Source organism: Myxocyprinus asiaticus, chromosome 48, assembly GCF_019703515.2.
Source record: "Myxocyprinus asiaticus isolate MX2 ecotype Aquarium Trade chromosome 48, UBuf_Myxa_2, whole genome shotgun sequence".
NCBI classification, from domain to species: domain Eukaryota; kingdom Metazoa; phylum Chordata; class Actinopteri; order Cypriniformes; family Catostomidae; genus Myxocyprinus; species Myxocyprinus asiaticus.
In genome coordinates, this window is record NC_059391.1 from 26,575,212 (window position 1) to 26,593,448 (window position 18,237).

Sequence of the window (18,237 nt, forward strand, 5' to 3'; positions counted from 1 at the left end):
CAATAAAGATTTTTCTAATTTCAACATAAAATACAACCCATCTGGCAATAAATAGGGTACAATGGGGCTAAAGGCTCTCCCAAAACACTAAATGGCATCAAAAACTACCACAGCACTTTCTTTAACACCTGTTTGTCACTATGAACTGCAAAATATTGCTGCTCCATGAGATCTTTACCTGTAATGTCTAAAGTTTGATTTTGAGGTCATTTTATGTAATATTTAATCATTTTTATGTTTAATGTAGCTAAATGAATATCCAATACATTAACACATTTATTCTGAGATAAAATACTTATTTGTCATTTTCAATTTTGTTCAAGGGGATTATATAAAAAAAGTTCAATAACTGTCCAATAAGTGAAAGGATAGTATTTGGGGTAAAAAGCCCCCCTGTTGCAGGGGCTAAAGGCCCCCATAAAACACATTGTTTTTCTTAAGTGGGGGGAATAGATTTGTAGAAAAATATTCAAAGTGGGCTCACATTGACTGATCCAATCACAATGGAGATACAGGTGCATCTCAATAAATTAGAATGTCGTGGAAAAGTTCATTTATTTCAGTAATTCAACTCAAATTGTGAAACTCGTGTATTAAATAAATTCAATGCACACAGACTGAAGTAGTTTAAGTCTTTGGTTCTTTTAATTGTGATGATTTTGGCTCACATTTAACAAAAACCCACCAATTCACTATCTCAAAAAATTAGAATACATCATAAGACCAATAAAAAAAAACATTTTTAGTGAATTGTTGGCCTTCTGGAAAGTATGTTCATTTACTGTAACTGTACTCAATACTTGGTAGGGGCTCCTTTTGCTTTAATTACTGCCTCAATTTGGCGTGGCATGGAGGTGATCAGTTTGTGGCACTGCTGAGGTGGTATGGAAGCCCAGGTTTCTTTGACAGTGGCCTTCAGCTCATCTTCATTTTTTGGTCTCTTGTTTCTCATTTTCCTCTTGACAATACACCATAGATTCTCTATGGGGTTCAGGTCTGGTGAGTTTGCTGGCCAGTCAAGCACACCAACACCATGGTCATTTAACCAACTTTTGGTGCTTTTGGCAGTGTGGGCAGGTGCCAAATCCTGCTGGAAAATCAAATCAGCATCTTTAAAAAGCTGGTCAGCAGAAGGAAGCATGAAGTGCTCCAAAATTTCTTGGTAAACGGGTGCAGTGACTTTGGTTTTCAAAAAACACAATGGACCTACACCAGCAGATGACATTGCACCCCAAATCATCACAGACTGTGGAAACTTAACACTGGACTTCAAGCAACTTGGGCTATGAGCTTCTCCACCCTTCCTCCAGACTCTAGGATCTTGGTTTCCAAATGAAATACAAAACTTGCTCTCATCTGAAAAGAGGACTTTGGACCACTGGGCAACAGTCCAGTTCTTCTTCTCCTTAGCCCAGGTAAGACGCCTCTGACGTTGTCTGTGGTTCATGAGTGGCTTAACAAGAGGAATACGACAACTGTAGCCAAATTCCTTGACATGTCTGTGTGTGGCTCTTGATGCCTTGACCCCAGCCTCAGTCCATTCCTTGTGAAGTTCACCCAAATTCTTGAATCGATTTTGCTTGACAATCCTCATAAGGCTGCGGTTCTCTCGGTTGGTTGTGCATCTTTTTCTTCCACACTTTTTCCTTCCACTCAACTTTCTGTTAACATACTTGGATACAGCACTCTGTGCACAGCCAGCTTCTTTGGCAATGAATGTTTGTGGCTTACCCTCCTTGTGAAGGGTGTCAATGATTGTCTTCTGGACAACTGTCAGATCAGCAGTCTTCCCCATCATTGTGTAGCCTAGTGAACCAAACTGAGAGACCATTTTGAAGGCTCAGGAAAACTTTGCAGATGTTTTGAGTTGATTAGCTGATTGGCATGTCACCATATTCTAATTTTTTGAGATAGTGAATTGGTGGGTTTTTGTTAAATGTGAGCCAAAGTCATCACAATTAAAAGAATCAAAGACTTAAACTACTTCAGTCTGTGTGCACTGAATTTATTTAATACACGAGTTTCACAATTTGAGTTGAATTACTGAAATAAATGAACTTTTCCACGACATTCTAATTTATTGAGATGTACCTGTACATTTGTTTATAGAATACTTGAGATGTGATGAAATGTCAGATGTGACTGAAATTAACACGAAATTATGCACCCTTTTCAGAAGTGGTTCTTTTGAATAAGCATTATCTTAATTTTTTACTCCAAAAAATCGTCTTGCTGTCTCAGAAGTATTTGCATAATTTGACAAATTGTGCCCTATAACTATTGCCCAGTATCTACACTATGCCAATATAACCCCCCTGGGGGCCTTTTACCCCAAGTGAGGGAGCCTTTTGCCCCAGGTGTGGGGTAAAAGGCCCCCTTGCCACCTTTAATAATGTTGTTATTTCTTTTTACACAAATTATGTTGCTCCATCAATATTCAATACAAATAAATTTATTTCTTGAATCTTGATACACTTTGGGACCAGTTTTAATTTAAACAATCTGACAATAAACATTTAGCAAAATACAAAACATCTGACAGTAAAGATTTCTCTCCTTTTAACGAACAATACAAACCAATAAAGATTTCTCTCGTTTTGGGGCCTGGGTAGCTCAGTATTCAGGTATTCGCAAGTTCGAATCCAGGGTGTGCTGAGTGAATCCAGTCAGGCTTCCTAGGCAACCATTTGGCCCGGTTGCTAGGGTGGGAAGAGTCGTAGTCGCTATAATGTGGTTCTCGCTCTCTGTGGGGCGTGTGGCGAGTTGTGCGTGGATGCCGCGGAGAATAGCGTGAAGCCTCCACACGCGCTACGTCTCCGCAGTAACGCGCTCAACAAGCCACGTGATAAGATGCACGAATTGACGGTCTCAGATGCGGAGACAGCTGAGATATGTCCTCCGCCACCCAGATTGAGTCACTACGCCACCACGAGGACTTAGAGTGCACTGGGAATTGGGCATTCCAAATTGGTGAGAAAAAGAGGAGAGGCTCCATGCACATTTTCACAAAATCCTGATGTGAAGGGTTCTGAGGAATGTACTGTTTCGATTTAAAGGCCTGTGAAAATTTGCTCGGTGTGAATACGCCATAACTCTACTTGTGTTTGTAAGCACACATTTGCTATAGAAGTACCTCGAAACAAGTGAAAATTAAAGTGTATGCATAAATCATCCATTTAAAAAAAAAAATGCAACATCTGGCATATTCGTACAGTGCAGTCGGAGGAATGGGGGTGATATCCTAATGCAACACTCAATGAATTGTATGTGCTGTATACTAACTGTCTCTCATTCTGTTTGTTTCCTCTTATCCTCTCCTTCCTCTCTGCACTTCGCTGCTCTCTCTTTCTCTTTTTTCTGTGTTTTGTGTGTTGTTTTCTCGGTGAAGGGAAGGGAAAATGGTGGTTCTCTCTCTTGCGATTGGACTGGCTGAGCAGGACGATTTTGCACATCTGCCAGATCTACAGGAAGTACCACCCAGTCAAGAAACCCCCCCTGACATGAGGTATCTGTCCGAGTGGTGCATATACTGTATGTGTGTATGTGTGTGTGTTTGTGCTTGTGTGTGGCAAGGGTATTAACCATGGGAGTTTGAACCATTAGGCATGTTGTAATGTGTGCAAGTATGGAAAGATGCATTACATGTTTGACCAACCCACAGCAAGCGCTTGAGTTCCACAGACCCCTCTCTGCACTTTAGCCTGTAAACATGGCATTGTGGGTAATACCCAGCCCAGCGTGGATTTGCCACAGGCTCTGAGGTGGCAGATACAGATGTAGCATTGCACAGCACTCTTTCAAGTCATAATGAGGCAGCTACCTTCTAAGGCAGCACCTGTACTGAAATTAAACCTTATAAGTGACTGTTTTGGAACACTCTTTGTAGGCAGCAACTCTGCACAGCATGCACGCCATACATGAGAACTGAAGGAGAGACACAATTATCAATTGATTCCAATAGAGTTTGTGATGTTGTAGCAATCACAAATATTAGTTAAAATGGTCAACTAAAGTAGACAGCTATTTTTCATGGATACTTTGCACTATTGACAATGTAGTACAATTCATCCTTTAATATGCTGTATATATACTATGATGAAACTATTTTTGTCAACACTTTTCAGTATTGATGCTAAAATATTGCCACAAAATAGTGTTTACAGTGCAGGAGACATGCGATTCTTAATTGATTCTCAAATAATTCCAATAGTTTGACATTAACGTGTTGCTAAATAGCATGTTGCTAAAGCATTACTTGCGACATCTGCAAGACAAACATAACTCGAATAACTGCAATAGTTTGACTTTAACGTATTGCCAATTAGTGTTACTCGCAAGATCCGCAAGTGAAACTTGATTCAAGCAATTCCAATAGTTTGACAGTAACGTGATGCTAAGTAAGGGATCATGTACAGTCAGCCGGTTGTCATCGCAAAATAAACCCAGACAGGGTGACCAGGATCCAGACGTGAACTCTTATCATCCTGAAGGGGTTTATTTTGCGATAACAATCGGCTGACTGTACATTAGCCCGCTTATTACGCGGCTATTAATGAAACAACAACAAAAAATATACATGGACATAGAATATTGATTTGCGTAGACATTATATAATCATGTGAAAAGATATAAATTGCTGAACAGCGGAAATCCCCTTCTTGTTTGCAGCAGAGTTCTGTTGGTGTTTATTTTGTAATTAATGAACATCTGATTGCTTATCATGAATCTTAAGACTACTTGCCAAATAAATCAATAAATGCACATGATATATTGATTTGAGTTCAAATGATTTTATTAGCTTACTTGTAGAGATTGAACAATGACCCGCAAGCAGGAAAGATGACTTGCAACACCCGGTTGAGCCGTCTGATACGTCTTAATCCCCCGATGTGCGGTTGTTACTCAGAGATATCAGACCACTAGATGGCGCCATTGATGGATCAGAATCTAGTATTCCAGAGAGCCGTGTCATAAATAGCATTACTCGCCAGATTTGCAAGAGAAACGTGACTTAATTCCAATAGAGTTTGACGTTAGTGTGTTTCTAAATAACGTTACAAGAACCGCAGGAGAATCATGACTTAAATAATTCCAGTAGTTTGATGTTAGTATCTTAGTTTTACCCACATTATCATCTGTAATCAGCATTTCAAAAGCTACTATAACAAGATGTGCAGTCGACCAATAACATTATCAGTAACCAAGAGCGAGATCAGTAGGAACGCCTGCTAGCGACTTCATAGTACAGAGACTAGTGACACCAAGTGACAATGTCGTTGGAAGTGTGAACACGGCTTTAGATTTTGTCCAAAACAAGGTATCTTAGAGGGCTGAATAATTTTGCTGCCTACCATTTGGAATAGTCTCTGCACTGGAAGTGTACCTATAATGCTTTAAAATGCTGTCCAGGTAGGCAGTACACTAGGTATTGGAACAGAGCTTCATGGAAGATACAAAGCAAGTTAACAGATTGTACATTCGACGTTATGTCGCTAATAGGTAATGAGCTCATTAATCATGCTAATGAGACACTCACCTGAGGCCAACAGGGTGTTAAAATGCTATTGGTCACTGGGTCGGCCAGGGCTCGGCCAGTGAAATGAGACTGTGTCTCATTTCACGCTGAGAGGACAAACTGTTATGACAAACTATCTATATTGCACATCCTGTTTGTTCATTGTTTCTGTGTTTGCCATTTTTATCTCTCTTTGTTTTTGTTTTTTTGTTGTTTTTTTTTTTGTTTTTTTTTGTTTTATCCACTGACTGTAACGTCAGATCTTTTTATCTCTTTTCTCCTTGAACACATCTCACATATTTACTCTTTTTGTCTTGTCTTTTATGCATTATCGGATTTTATTTTTACCTTCTTGGTTGTTCACTACATACTCTCACTATGTTTCTCATTAGTTTTATCTTCCTCAATCAGGCTCTTTGGAATGGAATACTAACGTACTTTTAAAATAGCTTAAAACAGTATGCAGTCCCTGCTGAAAAAAAGAAAATGCAAGGTCTGGTTGTATACTACATACACCGATCAGCCACAACATTAAAACCACCAATCCTAATATTGTGTAGGTCCCCCTCGTGCCACCAAAACAGTGCCAACCCGAATCTCAGAATAGCATTCTTCTCACCACAATTGTACAGAGTGGTTATCTGAGTTACCGTAGACTTTGCCAGTTCAAACCAGTCTGGCCATTCTCTGTTGACCTCTCTCAACAACAAGGCGTTTCCGTCCACAGAACTGCCGCTCACTGGATGTTTTTTGTTTTTGGCACCATTCGGAGTAACCAAAATTTCAGTAGTTGTAATTACCAGTGAAATTTCATGGTTCTCGATACCAATTCCGATACCACAGCAAAAATATAATAATGTGCTATTGAACACATACGTTTAGTTATTTTTAATAATTATTTTAATAATTATAGTTTATTTATTTATTTTAGTTTAATAATTATTATTATTTTCCAGAACATGTTTTAAAGTTTAATTTAATTTAATCATCAAAATGGTATCTATTCAATTAATTCTTAAAATGTTAATAAGTGAAAATACATCTTTTTAACGTCATTGCAATTTGTTTTGCCAAACTTTTATTCAACAGCTGTCTTGCCTTGTGATAAATTAATTAATTATTGTTATTATTATTATTACAGAGAATATTGCATTTTACTATACATATATATATTTATTATATGTTTTATTTAATTTAATTTCAAGCATCTAGCTTTTGTTTTGAATCATGATTTTATTATTATTTGTGTGTTTTTTGCCAGAAGCTTCACATTTCCAGATAAACTGTTCACGACATGGCCCAGTGTGATCATTGAACACTTTTTAAGTCACGTCTGAAATCTCATCTCTTTACACTGGCCTTTGAGTCTGACAAATGAAGTGAAGGACACACTTTTGGAGTGTTTGTATTTTAGACTACTGGTTTTGTGTATGTGGTAATTTTGAAATGTTATGTTTTAAATTCTATTACTGTGAAGCACTTTGGTCAGCTATGTTGTTTTAAATGCTATATAAATAAAGTTGAGTTGAGATTAAAGCGCAAATGCATATAATGCATAATTTATATAATTATATAAATATATAGTTTACATGGGCTGCATAGTTCACAGTGGATTAATGCTCTGCTTTGTCATCTCATACAACGTGAATGATTCTCAATGTCTGTGGAGTGTCCAGAGTATAAGTGGTTGGATTTATACATTAATTTAAAGTACGCAGATCATCCACGCTAAGATTGCAGCCTTCAGCGGTTTAATAAATAACACTAGCACATGTCACTCGGATTAAAAGGAGTGACAGAGTACGTGTCCAAATTAAGCCTGTGAGCATTATATAGCAGTCGTGTGTCAGTCATATTGCGTGCTGGTACCGGCGCTCGGTACTACCGGTACTGCAGAAACACTAGTATCATTACATCTTTTTTATTTTAGTACCGACTTGGTACCGACGTACCGGTACTTTTGACAACACTACTGGAGGCTGTTGTGTGTGAAAATCCCAGAAGATCAGCAGTTACAGAAATACTCAAACCAGCCCGTCTGGCACCAAAAATCATATGGGGAAAAATCAGAATGGGGAAAAAATGTGATCTCAATGATTTGGACCGTGGCATGATTGTTGGTGCCAGATGGGCTGGTTGGAGTATTTCTGTAACTGCTGATCTCCTGAGATTCACACACAGCAGTCTCTAGAATTTACTCCGAATGGTGCCAAAAACAAAAAACATCCAGTGAGCGTCAGTTCTGTGAATGGAAATGCCTTGTTGATGAGAGAGGTCAACAGAGAATGGCCAGACGGGTTTGAACTGACAGCGTCTACGGTAACTCAGATAACCGCTCTGTACAATTGTGGTGAGAAGAATATCATCTCAGAGTGCTATTCTGAGATGCGGGTTTGCACTGTTTTTGGTGGCACGAGGGGGACCTACACAATATTAGGCAGGTGGTTTTAATGTTGTGGCTGATTGGTGTATTTAGGAAAATGTAGTTGGTGATTTGAGTATTCCATGCATACAGAAAATGTACGTATTGTGTACAATATACTGTACATACTGAATACTTGTACGGTATGCCATTCCATGCTGCAAGCGTTTATGTTATTAAACGTGTTCAATACTAAGCTCAATTGACAGCATTATTGTGTGCATAATGTTGATTACCACAAAAAAAAAAATTAGATTTGTCTCTCTTTTTCTTTAAAATTAGCAAAAATCAAGGTCACTTTACACTTCACACTTTATTCACTCCCATTCAAACGCATCGGAATCTGGGAGACCGTAAACGCAAGCTCATGCAAATAAATTTCGCACTACGCTGCAGATTCTGGTGAACTCTGAACTATGAATCTGATTAACGAGAACACACCTACACCAATCCGTTATCATTTGAAATTTCACAGTGGATGAAAGGCATAAACATAAATTGAGTTTTCATATGAAAACGTATTAGTACGGACATAGCCTAATCCTTTTTCGATTGAAAACTTTGTTTTGTATTTATATTTGTTATTTGTGATTAATTATTAAAACCAGAAGCCCTTTCATGTGACATCATATCCGCTGGTCCGCTGTGTTTAAAGTCTAGCGTGTTGTTCAAATCGTTGTTTTCGTGGTCGTTTTAGGGTTTATGGCATTAAGTTGTCATGGCAACAAAGTTTTGAAATTGGATATAACTTTAGACAGAAAAGGTTGGTAGGTGATTTTATGTTAACATGCCTATTGTTTACGTCTTGTGGCTATACTTTTAAAACAGTGAGTATTTTAACGTTTACGGATTGGCCCCATTCACTTCCAGTGTAAGTGCCTTACTGGAACCCAGATTTTTGCTCTTTTTTTTTTTTTTTTTTTTTTCTTTTTCTCCCAATTTGGAATGCCCAATTCCCAATGCGCTCTAAGTCCTCGTGGTCGCATAGTGATTCGCCTCAGTCTGGGTGGCGGAGGATGAATCTCAGTTGCCTCCGCGTCTGAGACAGTCAACCCACGCATCTTATTACGTGGCTTGTTGAGCGCGTTGCCACGGAGACATAACGGTGGAGGCTTCACGCCATCCACCGCGGCAACCACGCTCAATTCACCATGCGCCCCACCGAGAACAAACCACATTATAGCGACCACGAGGAGGTTACCCCATGTGACTCTACCCTCCCTAGCAACTGGGCCAATCTGGTTGCTTATGAGACCTGACTGGAGTCACTCAGCACGCCCTGGGATTCGAACTAGCGAACTAGCGAACTCCAGGGGTGGTAGCCAGCGTATTTTACCACTGAGCTACCCAGGCCCCCAATTTTTGCTTTTTTAAAGAAAAGGAGGCACGAGTCGAACTTAATTTCTGTGGTAATCAACATTATACCACAATTGCTTTCGATGGAGCTTAACTTTTATTGAACTACAAATATTCCTTTAATTTATAAAGGAAAAAAGGCATTCCCCCATAAACAACACACAGACACTCTGGCTACATTTCTCAAGGGAAATGCTCTCTGGCTAACCGGTGATCATAGTAAAATGCTTGTGTGCTGGATAATGGCAGTGAGTCACAGGCTGAATTAGCCATTGAGTGATCGAGACTAAATGAGAGAAAAGAGTGGTCTCTCTCACTCTCTCTCTGTTTAAAAACAAACACACTCTCTATGGCATAAGGTTTATGAATTACTGCATTTGGTGGCGTGCCAGGAAAAGTGTATTCACGGTCACAGCTATTTTACAGACCTTTGACTGAAGTGGCATAACTTTCCTGAGGTTGATGCTGATACACACACACTGATGACTCTTTAAATACGTAGAGCAATATTACAGGTCAGGCTGATCACTATTATTATTATATGTACTGATGCAGGACTTCATTATAATATGAAGATCTGAATACACATGACGTTTCTGTGCTTCTAGCACTTCATCTGTTGAAGCAAAGTATTGTTGCTTCCAAATATATAGAAAAAATGCAGTAGACACTATATACGTTATAAGTACAATACATATATTACAATAAAATATGTGATATAAAACAGTGTTCGGGATTTACTAGCTAAAAATAGAGGCACTACTATTTTAACATTAGTATTCAATAACGTGGCAGTAGCTCAGCTGCCTAGCTTTTTAAGCAATAAGCTTTATTTTCCAACAAGTAGCGGTTTAGCACACGTTAGCATTCTGGAGTATCGCTGGAAAGCATCATTCAATTTAGCGAATCGTTTTGTTCAGTTAATAAACTAGTTAATTAAAACTTGGTTTTCAATTGCCTAACGTCATCTTTTTCCAAAGTTTGCGGTAATGGAGAGCGTTTTCGAAACACTACATTTTTGGTGGATGAAAACACTGTTCAAGTCTGGATGAGATGCGTATACGTATCGAAACTGTGGATCCGTTCTCTTTTAAAAACTTCGTTTTCAGTTTCCGAACATCATCGTTTTCCAAAGTATGTGATAACGGAGTGTGCCCAATTGTGGATGAGAGTCGTAAACATTTAAATCAATGCATTTTCAAACGAGAACATGTTAGTGTGGACGTGGCCTTAGTTACATATTGTTGCTTATCAGTGTTTTTGATTCAGCTACATAAATTAAGGTGTTTTTAGTTCTATAGTTGTATTTAGTCTTTGTAAATTTAAGTTTAAAGTTGTCACCGTAATTTAGAATGCTTTTGTGCCAAATAGATACAGCTCTAAGTGTTTGTTTTATTATTTAGCGTAATGTCCCCTTTAAATAGCAACTATGTAATTAGCTACATTTTGTTAGAAGGTTATAGAATAGCTAACTACCATTTCAAAAGCTTAGTCTGACTGTAGTTTAACTAATTTATGAGTTGCAAAACTTGACAAACTACAGTTTCAAAGTTGCTTCCCCAAGACTGATATATAATACAGTAAAATACCATTTTTGTCAACTTTTTCTCTGCATGAGTTGTTCTATATTTCTTAGAAGTTCAGGATGTTATTTTCTGACTTTCTCACTTTTTCTTTTCTCTGAATTTAGGGCTGAATACACACTCTCAGACACACACACACACACACACATGCAATTAACTCAGCCAGGAGGAACTACCAGGCTAATAAGGAGAAAGTGCAAGTGAGAGAGAGAGATGGAGTTTGAATGGCCAAGCTTTCTAGCCGTTGGCAGGTTTTCCTTGCCCATTGGCCACCCGTGAGGGTTTGTAATTACACATAATGCCGAATGAATGGGAATCAAACAGGAAGCTCAGCATGGGAGTACCAGCGTAACTGCACGCAAATGCTCAAGCAACAGGAAATATAATGTGGAAATGTTATTTTAACTTTAAGACTGAACTCTCAGAGGATGACATAATAGAATGAAATAATATATGCACACACAAACACATACAAGCTTTGATGTCATATCTGATGGTTATATCTTTATGGAGTGCTTGAAGCAGCTTTATCTTACCAGCGAAGGGGAAAGAGAGATGCTGTAATGAATATGGGAGTTATTCTCACAAAGAAATGTTTGGGGTCATATTTCACCTTAAAAAAAAACATGTAATAAAAAATCTATTGGGCATAAAGAAAATTAAGTCTATTTTAAGACCAAACTTTTTTTGTAATGACATTTAAAGGTAAAGGGCCCTATTTTAAGAGCACTAGCGCTGCTCTTAGCGCTATGCCATAAGTAATAAGTGCTAAGTCAGTGCAAGCGTGCGCTAAGATGCAAATGGGTTTGGCGAAATTGCACGCGCAATGTAGTAATGGGCTGGGTCAAGTGCAACTTAATTCTGAGGTTCTTCTCTGGTTATTGAACAGTCTGCGTCATATTATGTAGTCCATTCCCTCAAGTACCAGCGATTATAAACAAAGACAGCTCATTCATAAGAAGTTGGCAGTGTAAATGGACTGTATGCAATGAATTAGAAGAATAGTAATATGGACACACTCCTTTTATATGCTTAGGAAATGTGATTCTCATCAGGATTGGATTTACGCTCCGTTAAATTATAGGGAATGTAATTATTATTAATAATTTTCATCTACTGACTCACAGATCTTGGCTATTATAACAGTGATTGTATCAAACAGTGATTACCAAATCTAAATTATTTTGCTCTCTCCAACTTCTTTCACCGGCACCTTTTGCAGTGGCTTAAAAATCACTGTATGACAACAGGTGGAAAAATAGCAATATAAATTATATCATAAATACAATTGTAAATATAAACAACATTAATAATAATTGAAAAATAAACCATGACTTATAGATTGTTTAACACAAATCTCATAAATGTTTGTTTCATGAGATGGCTAAAACTCTGATCGTCAGGGACATAAGTTGATGTTCTATTATATTTTCAGAGTTTGGATATGAATTTTATTATTGGTGAAGTCTCCAAACTACAAATGCAGGAACTGAATTTAGACTTTGCACTGAAAACAGACATGCTTTTCAAACATCTTAGTGCAATTACCTATTTCTCAGGAAAACAGTTTTGCGCTACTTCATTGACATACAATACACCCAAAGTTTGCGCACATACACCCAAAGATAGCGCAAACACTCCCACCCACGCCTAATTGCGCTTGGCACTGGCACGGAGATTGCACTTACAAGCAACGCTCTCACAAAAATTAGATAAGATGTAACACACGGCTATTGCTCGTAACATTTTTTAACATAAAAAAAGTTACATCCCTTTTACACATTATCATTACACTTTAATTTACAATTTACCATTACAATTTAAAATGTAAATGTTTTTTTGTTTGTTTTGGTAACACTTTATTTTGATGGTCCCAAATAGATATTTAACTGACTATAAGTGACTTATCAACTGGCTTGCTATAGCTAGTAAACAGTGTTTCAACAAACATTCAGTAGACTTTCAGTAGCCTGTATATAGATCTTAATTAATGACCTTTTAATGAACTAATGTTCTCAACAATAATGTAAGTAGGTCATTAATAGGTATATACAGGCTACTGAAAGTCTACTGAATGTTTGCTGAAACACTGTTGACTAGCTATAGCAAGCCAGTTGATAAGTCACTTATAGTCCATTAAATATCTATTTTGGACCATCAAAATAGAGTGTTACCTTTTTTTTCATTACAGTACTGAGAATAATATTTTGGTTGCATAACAGTAATGAGAATTTGGGGTAAATGTGCTTTATTGTCATAACAATGCAAACAGTCTTATGTTGATGTGAACAAAGAATATTCTGGGTTCAATACAAATTAAGCTAAGTTGACTGCATTGGTGGCAAAACGTTGATTACTACAAAAATCTATTTCGAATTTATTTATTTTTTTAAATCATACCAAATCCCAAAATTTTACCCTCTCCAATTTCTTTAAACTTGTAATTTTGTTTTTATTTTTTTTAATTTTTTTTATGTTTACAGATTGGCCCCATTGACTTCCATTATAAGTGCCTCACTGTAACACAGATGTTTGCCTTTTTTTTTCTCTCCTTTTCTCCCCAATTTGGAATGCCCATTTCCCAATGTGCTCTAAGTTCTCGTGGTGGCATAGTGATTCGCCTCAATCCCGGTGGCGGAGGATGAACCTCAGCTGCCTCCACGTCTGAGACCGTCAATCCGTGCATCTTATCACGTCGCTTGTTGAGCGCGTTACCGTGGAGATATAGCATGTGTGGAAGCTTCACGCCATCCAACGCGGCATCCACGCACAACTCACCACGAGAGCGAACCGCATTATAGCGATCACAAGGAGGTTACCCCATGTGACTCTACCCTCCCTAGCAACCGGGCCAATTTGGTTGCCCTGGGATTCGAACTAGCCAACTCCAGGGGTGGTAGCCAACGTCTTTACCACTGAGCTACCCAGGCCTCTGATTTTTGCCATTTTTAAAGAAATGGAGGGACGAGACGAAATACATTTTTGTGGTAATCAACATTATGCCACAAAATGCTGTCGAATATTCCTGTAATGGTCCTCAAAATTAGCTTCATTTTCTTTATGCGCAATTTAATTTCCTATTTTTGTCATTTAATTTTGGGGCTAAATATGACCCGGACATGTTGTTGACAGTTGTCGTGTGTTGTGTGTGGAGAGAGAAAGAGATATTCATGTCCTGCCTTTTTGTCACGCAAAGATTTGTCACACACTCTCACACATGCAGCTTTTCTCTGCCATTTTGCTGTTGATTCAAGCATGCGGCACCTTTATAGTGAGGCTTTGCTTTGGATTTGGGCTGAAGCTCCCACTGTGATCATGGCATTTAGAATGAATGGGAGAGCACACACACATACTCACAGTACACAATAAATGGCTTGCTGTGAAACTCATGACTCTGTGATGTAAGAGAGGGGGATCTTTCTGATTTAAACCCAGTCTTAGGGGGTCATCTTTCTCTCTCTCTCTCTCTCTCTCTCTCTTTTGTTTCCTCTTTGTCTTCATACAAAATTTTTTGAGAGTCTGTGAATGAAACTCATTCATATACTTTTTGACATATTGGCTATTTTCAGAGTGGAATATTAGCATACTGCTTACTGTGTGATAGTCGACTAACCACCCAGAAAAGTAGTTGAGTAGTCAGTTACTCAGCAGGACAATGTTTATTTTATGTAAATGACTTGAAGTTTGCGTTATCCTAATTTGTTCTGATATTTAATACGTTTTAAAGACATTGACGGATAATTCCAAATGTTGTGTGTCATTTTGGCTGATAAAATACAAGAAAGAAAATCATATAAACCATAGCATGTCCATTTTCATTATAACCATCTTTTCTTTGCTTCACTCTCTAAAACGCAAAGCGCTCTGTGTTCGCTTTACAGTATTTACACTTTAGCCTCATTTTAGATGTATGCAAATACACAAAACGCAGCTTGTAGAATGAAGAATTTTCCTCTTATAATCACCATATGGAACAAGTGCGACTGAAATCATGTGATCCATAAGTACTCGGCAAAGACCCAATGCATCAACTAGTGGCAAGACTAACCTATTAACAGAGTAGTCGACTAGTCAGTGCAACCCCTACTGTGTACTATATACTGTATACGTCCATTTTTAAGAATAATGCCATATGTGAAATGGTATACAGAATGTCACAAAAAGTGTTTTAAACTATAATACAGTATGTTACGTTGTTGTTATATGACCTCATAACGTTGTACAGTTTTGCTCAAAAGTTTGCATACCCTGGCAGAAATTGTGAAATTTTGGCATTGATTTTGAAAATAGGATTGATCATGCAAAACAACTGTCTTTTATATAAGGATAGTGATCATATGAAACCAGTTATTATCACATAGTTGTTTGGCTCCTTTTTAAATCATAATGATAACAGAAATCACCCAAATGGCCCTGATCAAAAGTTTACATACCCTTGAATGTTTGGCCTTGTTACAGACACACAATGTGACAAACACAGGTTTAAATGGCAATTAAAGGTTAATTTCCCACACCTGTGGCTTTTAAAATTGCAATTAGTGTCTGTGTATAAATAGTCAATGAGTTTGTTAGCTCTCACGTGGATGCACTGAGCAGGCTAGATACTGAGCCATGGGGAGCAGAAAAGAACTGTCAAAAGACCTGCGTAACAAGATAATGGAACTTTATAAAGATGGAAAAGGATATAAAAAGAAATCCAAAGCCTTGAAAATTCCAGTCAGTACTGTTCAATCACTTATGAAGAAGTGGAAAATTTGGGGATCTCTTGATACCAAGCCAAGGTCAGGTAGACCAAGAAAGATTTCAGCCACAATTGCCAGAAGAATTGTTCGGGATACAAAGAAAAACCCACAGGTAACCTCAGGAGAAATACAGGCTGCTCTGGAAAAAGATGGTGTGGTTCTTTCAAGGAGCACAATACGACGATAGTTGAACAAAAATGAGCTGCATGGTCGAGTTGCCAGAAAGAAGCCTTTACTGTGCCAGTGCCACAAAAAAGCCCGGTTACAATATGCCCAACAACACCTTGGCACCTCACAGCTTCTGGCACACTGTAATTTGGAGTGACGAGACCAAAATAGAGCTTTATGGTCACAACCATGAGCGCTATGTTTGGAGAGGGGTCAACAAGGCCTATAGTGAAAAGAATACCATCCCCACTGTGAAGCATGGTGGTGGCTCACTGATGTTTTGGGGGTGTGTGAGCTCTAAAGGCACGGGGAATCTTGTGAAAATTGATGGCAAGATGAATGCAGCATGTTATCAGAAAATACTGGCAGACAGTTTGCATTCTTCTGCATGAAAGCTGCGCATGGGACGCTCTTGGACTTTCCAGCATGACAATGACCCTAAGCACAAGGCCAAGTTGACCCTCCAGAATGGGCAGCCATACCACCTGCAAGAATTTGGTGCTATTACAAAAGACTGCATGCTGTCATTGATGCTAAAGGGGCAATACACAGTATTAAGAACTAAGGGTATGCATACTTTTGAACAGGGGTCATTTCATTTTTTTCTTTGTTGCCATGTTTTGTTTTATGATTGTGCCATTCTGTTATAACCTACAATTGAATATGAATCCCATAAGAAATAATAGAAATGTGTTTTGCCTGCTCACTCATGTTTTCCTTATTACCAATTCTCCAAGGGTATGCAAACTTTTGAGCACAACTGTATATTTAATTTAGTGAGTACCGTGCAATTATCATATAGAAAAATATGGCTTTTTTTTTGGCAATTTTTGGAATACAGTTTCTAATGTAATATGCTCCGGCATTTTGAAAAATAAACAATAGAAGGTCATCTGGGTATTTCATACATATAGAAAATTTGAATACTGCAAGTATACATACTACATACTGCACTGAGTAGTGTGATTTTATAGTATGCTATTTTTACAGTATGCTATACAGTAGCTAATATATAGATGTGTTTGTATGTGTTTAGGTGTGAGTCAATTGAAAGTGTGGTATGTGAAAAATTGACTTTGAAGTGAGCAAGCATAAAACCCAACACACACACACTTTGCTGCACATGTTATTCCGTGTTCTCAGTGGGCCTGATCTGGATTATGGTATCAGCAGGAATTAAAACCCCTGTGACAAAAGCTTTTTTCTTTATTGACTGTGTTCAAACTTACACATGCTCCCCCACACAGAGTAGGTGGGTGGGTTGTGTGCACATGCCTACATGTGTTTAGCATTTTCAGATAATGGTATACTGAGGTTTGTGTCCTTGAATACAAATGTTGGTACAAGCATTTGCATAAAAATGCATACAATTTAAATGGTTATGTAATGAGGTACTTTATGCTGGACCCACACATAACACAATTTTAAAATAAGCTTCATCAGCATCAGTGAAGAATTGCATAAAAGTTTTTTTTTTTTGTCTTGTGAACATGGCTTGATAGTGTAAACTTCATGGAACAGCACATAACAGACTGGACACACATGCAGGTCTTCCTCATGTCAGCTGTTAGAGAAAACTGGAGCTGTCCGTGGTGCTGAAACAGTGTGAAGGGCTTCAGCACTTGTTTAGTCAAGTAGATAATGTATTGTCATTAGCTGTAGACAAAGAGAGAGTGGAGTGTGTGTTCAGTGACAGGTGTATTAATGAGAGAAAGATGAGGAAAAATATCTATCTGTCTGTCTGTCTGTCTGTCTGTATATATGTCTGTCAGTCTAACTGTCTATATGTCTATCTACCCGTCTGTCTGTCTATCTGTCTATCTATCTGTCTGTCTGTCTGTCTGTCCATATATCTATCTGTCTGTCTGTCTGTCTGTCTGTCCATCTATCTATCTATCTGTCTATATGTCTGTCTGTCTATCTATCTATTCATATGTCTGTCTGTCTATCTGTCTATCTATCTATCTGTCTGTCTGTCTGTCCATATATCTGTCTGTCTGTCTGTCTGTCCATATATCTGTCTGTCTGTCTGTCTATCTATCTATTCATCTGTCTATCTATCTGTCTATCTATCTGTCTGTCTGTCTGTCTGTCTGTCTATCTATTCATATGTCTGTCTGTCTGTCTGTCTCTATCTATCTGTCTGTCTGTCTGTCTGTCTGTCTGTCTGTCTGTTTGTCTGTCTCTATCTATCTGTCTGTCTGTCTGTCTGTCCATATATCTGTCTGTCTATCTATCTATTCATATGTCTTTCTGTATATCTATCTGTCTGTCTGTCTGTCTTCTACTGTATCTACTGTATCTATGTGTCATCTTTCTAGTTTTCTTGTCTAGTGTAGCCAGAGTTTGATTATCAGCATGAAAACTGGTCCACTTAGACAGGAAGAGAACATTTGACTGATGTAAAGCGACCAACCACATTTTTTTTATTATTTAGTTCTAAATGGAATA

At 38.1% G+C, this 18,237-nt stretch overlaps 1 protein-coding gene across 3 annotated transcripts in view; it reads left to right on the forward strand.

The window, feature by feature from the left end:
- Positions 1–18,237, forward strand: part of LOC127437193 (synaptotagmin-7-like) — a 147,524-nt gene that overhangs the window by 114,673 nt on the left and 14,614 nt on the right. For 2 of the 3 annotated variants that reach the window (XM_051691966.1, XM_051691965.1), the window contains one exon: positions 3,389–3,505. The exons of the other annotated variant lie outside the window; for it this stretch is intronic. In XM_051691966.1, the coding sequence (XP_051547926.1) occupies positions 3,389–3,505 (117 nt within the window). The remainder of the gene's footprint in view (positions 1–3,388; positions 3,506–18,237) is intronic. 3 annotated transcript variants of the gene reach the window in all.